Source organism: Lygodium microphyllum, chromosome 21 (genome assembly GCF_053477565.2).
Source record: "Lygodium microphyllum isolate KBCC chromosome 21, Lygodium_microphyllum_v1.1.10, whole genome shotgun sequence".
NCBI lineage: Eukaryota > Viridiplantae > Streptophyta > Polypodiopsida > Schizaeales > Lygodiaceae > Lygodium > Lygodium microphyllum.
Window position 1 is genome coordinate 134,635,009 of NC_141155.1, and position 7,752 is coordinate 134,642,760.

The 7,752-nt window shown below is 38.6% G+C and overlaps 1 protein-coding gene across 2 annotated transcripts in view; it reads right to left on the minus strand.

Annotated features, from left to right (window-relative positions):
• Positions 1-5,105: 5,105 nt before the first annotated feature.
• Positions 5,106-7,752, minus strand: part of CPD (Cytochrome P450 superfamily protein) — a 4,328-nt gene continuing 1,681 nt past the window's right edge. The window contains exons 3-9 of one of the 2 annotated variants that reach the window (XM_087661956.1): positions 7,639-7,752; positions 7,058-7,399; positions 6,595-6,681; positions 6,385-6,463; positions 6,177-6,289; positions 5,778-5,911; positions 5,106-5,445 (exon numbers count right to left, since the gene is read on the minus strand). The exon at positions 7,639-7,752 is cut by the window's right edge and continues 36 nt beyond it. In XM_087661956.1, the coding sequence (XP_087518082.1) occupies positions 5,346-5,445; positions 5,778-5,911; positions 6,177-6,289; positions 6,385-6,463; positions 6,595-6,681; positions 7,058-7,399; positions 7,639-7,752 (969 nt within the window). In that variant the 3' untranslated portion in view covers positions 5,106-5,345. Of the gene's footprint in view, positions 5,446-5,773; positions 5,912-6,176; positions 6,290-6,384; positions 6,464-6,594; positions 6,682-7,057; positions 7,400-7,638 lie in introns of those variants that run through there. The other variant, XM_087661957.1, reaches the window with a different exon arrangement.

A 7,752-nucleotide genomic window follows, 5' to 3' on the forward strand; every position in this document is an offset into this window, starting at 1 on the left:
GCTAATTCTCTCTACCACTCTACCCTCAAACAATTCTACTCTATGGGTTATGGTGATGCCTATTCCCATTAGGCAACCAAGGTACCTGAACACTTGGCTAGGCCTATACATCTTGAAGCCAAGGTCCGTGATCCATTGATCAAACTCTCTCTAGCTAGGTGTAGCTAGATCTGTTGTATTGTGCTTATCTTTGATCCCAAAAGTTGCAAGAATTGATCATACACATCTAATAGGTTAGTGAATGATTCTTGGTCTACATGGGCAATGTTAGATTTGTCACCCATGGAGAAGTATGCAACAAAGGTCTCATCTTTGGCTAGTGGAAGGTCCCTTATCAATCCTTGCTCAAGTTTCCTATCAAGGTTCTCTAGAATGGGATCAATCATATCACTACTACAAACAATAGGGAAGCATAGGACAAAAGTGTTTGGGTCATGCTCAAAAAGTCTTTACCAAAGCCAATTGACTCCATCACCCTTAAAACAAATTCCCAACTTGTTCAATCATATGCCTTTTCAAAGTCCATAAAGACAAGGACAAAGATAGCATCTAGAAAGAGTGCATGGTCCATCGAAAACATGAGATTAAGGTTCTAGTGTTGTATCCTTCTACCTTTCACAAACATTGGCTACATAAGGTGGAGGACCCACCCCTATTTGAATGATTATGTTGGCCATATCCTTCACCATGATCTTTAAACAATGTTGAGCGTTGTTAGGGCGACACTACTACAACTTTACTCTTCTATATGCTATCTCGAGAATGAGTTTAATCAACACCTATTTAGCTCCTTAGGGAATTAACCCCTTATTTTATTTAGCGAGTTACACAAGTCATCAGAGCACTCTTCCCATAATGATTGGAATAGTTGAATAAGCAAACCATCAAGTCCAAGTGGCTTCCCGAGCTTCATATTGTTGAGCATATAACTAGGGTTCTCCATGGAGGACTCCTCCAAAAGCAACACTCCTCTTGTGGGATAGTAGGATATTCAACTATTAAGAAGGCCTTGAGCTTTTCGTCAAAGTTTGGAGGTTTATGAAGTGCTATGCAAACAATTGAGGACAAGTGCTTCAAGAAGGCTTTAAGAATTTCCTTCTCATCTTGGATAAGGATGTGTTCTCACCTTCTACCATCGTTATGATCTCTCTTTGTCATTGTTTCTTTAAAGCATTGAGGAAAAAACTTGTGAAAGGGTCCCCCAAGGATCCCATGCTCCCTTCAATTGTAACTTTGTAACTTCAACTTTAGCCCTCTCTCATAATCCATGAAAGGGTCCACCTCCTTGAGTAAATGAAGGCAAAGGTCTTAGGATAACACCAAGACACAAAGTGACAGACTCCCAAAATTTTGCGCTTCTAACCGCCAACTATTTGCACTCTCTAGCCTTAGCCTTAAAATGATTGTTTGATGTGATTTCTCCTACATGGTGCAATTAATCACTAAGTGACTCACTAGTAGCAACCCTGTTTGTAGCCCAACACTCCTTCAATTGCCTTTGAAAGACTTGGTCCTTTAGGAGGGACATATTGAGCCTCAAAAAGGGGTCCATTGTTGACCTCACTATCATGTAATACTTTGATTATACAAAGGATAGATGTGTGATCTTATGATGTGATCTTAGAAAGTACTCAAAAGGAGCTCAGAAATTGTGATGCCATTATTCAAATAAATCTTGTCCATCCAAATTGTTTTTCATGAATGACATTCCCATCTATTATGCCAGGTGAAGGGGGGGACCTTCGCAAAGTGTGTATATTTGCTTGATCCTTGATAAGGAAAATGCAATAAGTACTCACATACATTCTTATGTGCTAGAATCCCTACTTTCCACTTCCTATTGAATGGCTTTTGGTCCTACCACATTCTCTACTCAAGCTTTGTTGCATCCTCCTCCCATAACTGCACCGGCAACCAATTGAGCTCTATTTGCCCAGCACGTATCTATTTTTCACAATCGTGCTTACCCTTAGAAAAGCCTCCTAAACTAAGGTGGTCATTTGAGTCCATGCTTCCCCTACATGATACAGTTTTTTTTTTTTTGTGGGGGGGTGGGGGGGGGATGCCACTTGTCTCACACCCCAAATCTAATGCTATTAATGCGATTAAAAGCACATACCATGATATTTGACACACATTGAATGGGTACCTCTAACCTTCAAAGAAGAAAACCATACTTCTCATTGAATTGGCTTACTAGTTTATGAATATTTGAATTGGACAAGGAGAGTTCACTTCTATTGCATGCCTCAAAAGGAGATTCTTAGATGGGGGGGGGGGGGGGGGGTCATGGTTTTCTTTCATCTTGATCCCAACTCCTACACATACTTTGAGAAAGAGGGATAATGTGAAAAAGCACCTGCTATAGTAAGGATATTGATAAATTGTTGGGGGATATTGAGTACAACTTGCCAATGAGTCCATCAAGTATACCTTAGATACTAGATTCATACAAACATCAATACCACTAAGAGTTCTAGATTAAGATGCATATTCACTAAAGGCATATAGAGGCACACTTATAATGTTGGTGTATCAACATAGATTTAGTTCTTAGGTAACACTAGGTCATTGTTGAAGCCTTTTAAACCTCCATATAAAAGGAGAAAAAAACACACAAAATGGAGAAAAAACTCCTAAAAGGCCAAAGTGTACTCAAAATGTGCAATTCAAAATAGATATATTAATTTAATATTTCCATCATGATAAGAGCTAAAGACCCTTCTTAACACTTGGAGAAGTGTTCAAAGTGTACCAAAACATTAATGGTCTTGCTTTATCTAAAACTATAGTTCGAAATGAAATAATTTACCAATTGCCATGGATTTATGTAAAACTTTAGTTACATCAAATAATTTAACCAAGAATTGTATGAAATAATTTAACTAACAACCATGGGGACACCTCAACCATGGATATGAATAATTTGCATTAAAGTTTCAAATATGAACTAATGTGCCTAAGAACCATAGGGAGCACTTCAACTATCATGAGAACATACCATTAAAGGCCCAATGCTACTAAAATGGCACAAGTATATTATTGCACATGCAATTAATGAAGAGGTATTTATCCTTTTCTTGTTTTTTTAATTACTTTTTAAAAATTAAAACTCAATTTTTTTAAAATAAAACTCACATATAAAAGTAAAAGAAGAAATAGCCTAAATAAAGTATATTGAGGGTACAAGCTTTGTGTGGCAATTCAATGGCCAAGTGAAGGTGTATATTAGGTGCAAGTACATATATATTGTTACTTCTAGTGCTTCATGCTAGCATATGCACATGCCTACAGCTGCATGGGCTTGTGTGCTACATAACATCTAACCATGTGTGATTGCTTAAACTTGCAATGAAGTGAATTGCAAAACCTAATGGCTAACAAGTGTTAGCATGGTGTCATTGAAGACAATGGTGACAACATTCAATATTGTGCCGAAGCATGTCATGTTATGCCATGCTAGAGCACACCTTATGAATATAGATATGCCGAAATGTGTGCATCATGCCATGCCATGCTAGAGCACACCTTAGGAATATAGATATGCCAAAGCATGCACATCATGTCATGTTGTGCAAAAGTGTGCCTCATAGATTGATGCTTAGTTACAACTTACTATTAATTGTTATAATTATTAATACTAGTGTATAATTGATATAACTATATATAGCTAATTAATTAGTTTTTTTATATGGTTAATTGTTAATAGTAATAATACAACTAATATTTGACAGTAGTATATAGCTAGATAATTGGTTGGTTGATATAGTTAATAGTCAGACAATAGTAAATAATTAATACCTGATAGTAACAGTTATAGTTATTAGTAATTTAGTTAACATTATAAATTAATAGTTGGTTAACAAGGTTAGAAGTTAACAATAATAGTATAGCTCATACTTAACATTTTTGGCAATTGAATAGTTGATAAGTTGCTTGATATAATTAACATTAAATAGAAATAGTATTCTTAAAAGTGATGGTTAATATTGGTTGGTTCTAATTATTATTTAACACTAGTCAATGCAATTAGATTTGATGTACAATCACATCTACGAGTTGAAAAGTTCAAATCAATGAATTCTGTACTTAGAATTAATAGTCTACCCATTCAATTCGTTTGGATGATGGCATGTGTAGTTAGCTCATTCAATTCTTTCTCATGAGTGTGGGCTTAACTACAACAAAGCCAATTACAATCTTCATACGTACAATCTCTACCAAGGTTAGAATCTAATCTAAAACTATGTTTATATAACAACCTATTTATGTGATAATGAACAGTAAAGAAAAAGTAAAGACCCTTCTCAAAAGCATACAAGAAAATGACATCTTTCCGCATATTTATGAAACACGAAAGAGACATGTGCTAGCTCTTTAACATGCTACTTGTAAAGCATATTCATATGCTTTTTCATGTTATTGCTAAGTTGTAGCAGAGTTTCACATTCATTAATGTGCCAAAAAAATAGCGAAATGTCAAGACTGCAACATTTTAGACTCTAGGCAAGTTATTTGCTTGGGTTAAGTTGTACGTTTTACAAGGTACTTTTAATCAAGAGAACATTTCGCGCAGCGCGATACCTTTCCCATCAAATCATACTACCTCCAAAAACTTGTGAGAGTGTTGTTGATCCTAGGTATACTTGGAAAAACACATACAATTTGCCTAGATGTGGCCAAATATTTGGCAACAGTAGCATGATTCACAAAGCACATGAAATTCAGCAAGATAACCACGATTAACAACGTAATCAATCAATGCACGTGTCTTCCTAGTTTATAGATCACAGCTTTGGATTAAGGTAAGAATAGAAGGAATGAATAAAGTGAGAGAGGGAACTCTTTTTATATAAGCTATAGATTAGAGTAAGCTTTTCTTGTGTGATGGATGACTTGACTCGTGAGATTCATGAGATCGGCCTGCTTTTAGTCTGCAGATACTAGTGACGGTCAAAAAGAAGAGGGGGGGTGTTCAGAAGGACAAAGCACGTCACACATCGTCGGGAGGCACGTGGCACGCTCCGATTGGGGCCGGAAAAACAACAATCAAAATGACCTTACACCCACACAGACACAAACAAATTAAAATCATTGGCACTCGCTTTGTGTGGAGGTACAGCACTGACGTTTATAATACGTTCCCAGTATTTTATACAAATCGTCCATGGTCCTATCATATCGAGCCACGTCGACGAGGACCAGCCACCTCGCAGTCAAAACTTTTTGACGGCCCTTGGGGTCGTTCCTTTTTATATGATACACATGAAGGTGAAGATGAAGGTGAAGGTGGAGGTGAAGGTGGGTTCAAGGAAGTAAGTAGGACTACATGATAACAGTAATAATCACTGGTCCCATCGACGCCTCTGCAGCCTCAGTGGGAGCCTCTTCACCATCCTCGTTGTTGGGAAGAAGATCAGCTCGTCCTCTTCTTCTGCTTGCCAGCTGCATTCGCATAATTCATGCAACAAGCGAGAAAGATTAGCTCACACCACCCTTGATACTTTACCTTAGAATTTGTGAATACATGTATTTGTGCATGATTAACGAAGTACGTTAATTATTAATGTCAAGATAACCTAGATTGACTTGCCCACTTTTTTATATAGACAACAGAATTACCTAAGCTTAACCGTGCCTTCTGCATTAGGGAATATGCATAAGTAAGCAAGACAAGATTACTGATTGATCCTAAAATAACCTTAGCAAGAGAGGGAAGCCACGCACTTGATATGGAGGTACTAATTAATGGGTGATTTGTATTAATCTAATCTCACCGGAACTGCGTCGTGAGGTAGTAAAGGAAGACCGAGATCTCAACCCGAGCGAGCTCATAACCCGGGCAGAATCGCGGGCCTCCTCCAAATGGCGTGAATTTGAAAGTCGAGTTCGTGCCGGAATTACTTACACCCTGAGGACGAAAGGATTATAATCAATCAATTGTCATTACAAGCTGAATATCTTGCAACAGTTGATTAAGATTTAACACTTGCAGTACTCATGTTGATGATCATATTAGTGCTTTCACCAACCGAAAAAAAAAGGTTCAGATCATATATTTACCTACCCATACATTGACTATTACCCCTTGATGCCGTGTTAATAATAATTATATCACCTTAATTCAATGAAAGATATTAACACCCTCTCAATATTCATTAAGTGTGTTCAATTACCTCCGGCCATCTCCAAGGATTGAAAGTTCGAGCATCCTCATATGTTGCTTCATCAAAATGAACAGCCCGGAACGACGAGAACACGACCCATCCTTTAGGGACAGTGAAGCCACCTACATATATAATATACACAGATCGCTTGTTATCCAAGTACCTTGACATTTTCATCACTGTAGATGATAACCATTACACGTATATTAATTAGTACCTGGGATCTCCACGTCTTGCAATGCCTTGCGGAACACTCCCCCTACCACGTTGCCCATCCTCAACGCTTCATTGATGACCTACAAAACAACATGATAATACTACCTAATTAAGCTAAACCAGCGTCCTACAATTATACAGGGATCAATAGTACGTATAGATGATGATGATATAAGCGGGACGATTATATGAATAGACAGCTGATACTCACACACTGAGTAAAGGACATGGATTTGTAATCTGTCCAATGCAGTTTTTCCTCAGCTTGTTTCCTTGCCCTGATGGACTCATGCTCAGCCTACAGTGATCATTAATCAATACTAATTAATGTTATGATTCACATAGATGACAAGCTAGTACTGAATTTATAGGTGCAGGACGCATGCAGCGGATACTAGGTGCAGATTGTTGCAAGTCATGGACGTAGACGGTCAGTAATTGGTGGCCAAAGTGTGTTTAAGTGTATAAGTAAGCCACTGCATCAATTCCTAACTAACACACTTAATCGAGGAGCATGAAATGTCATCGTTTACAGGGAACAATCCATTATAACATGAAACACACGTTGCAACTTATTAGAGAACGACTAATTCGCTACAGATCTGATTCATCGAGCAATCCTTCGTAACAAATGAAACAATGTATGCTCAGCAGGTTTAGTGCAGTTAAATTACTCTCAGTCGTTCGAGTGCGGCTGGATGATCTGTGAGGAACTTGACAGCCAGCGTCATGATCATGGAGGTGGTCTCATATCCGGCCACCAGCAACGAGATTACCATATCCACGATCTGTCGATCGTCCATGTTCTGCCTCAGCAGCGCGGCCAGCAGATCATGATGGCGATCAACACGACGACGATTGTTAATCCTATCTCCGGCAATATGAAGACGATCACGATCATGCAGTTCATCAGCATGAGGCTCTTCATCAGCTGCCTCCTGCTGCTTGATCACAGATGCTTGCCTTCGCCTTTCATCTACCAGCTCCTTGATTCTCCTGGCAATTTCCGCCCGAGCCTGGCACGATATAACACAATGATTGTACTTTACACTTGATCGGTGCTTATAATGCGCCCATATCTCATTGCTATCTAATCAAGTGGACGCGTAAAAAAATCATACCTATCTAGATAACTATTTCTATGAATATTGCCGTTACGTCAGGAACGATCAATATGCGGACTCGTCCATCACGTAAACTGAGAACATCCTAGCCAGAATATACATACATGCCACATTATTTAATTCGATCTCACCTGCAAGGCCTTGCCATAGGTGGTGCCAGGAAGGTTGATAGGGAGCGAGAAGAAACCCTCCACGAGCTGCAGGTACTCCTCTCTCAGGCTTTCCGTCCATGGACCCGGACTCGC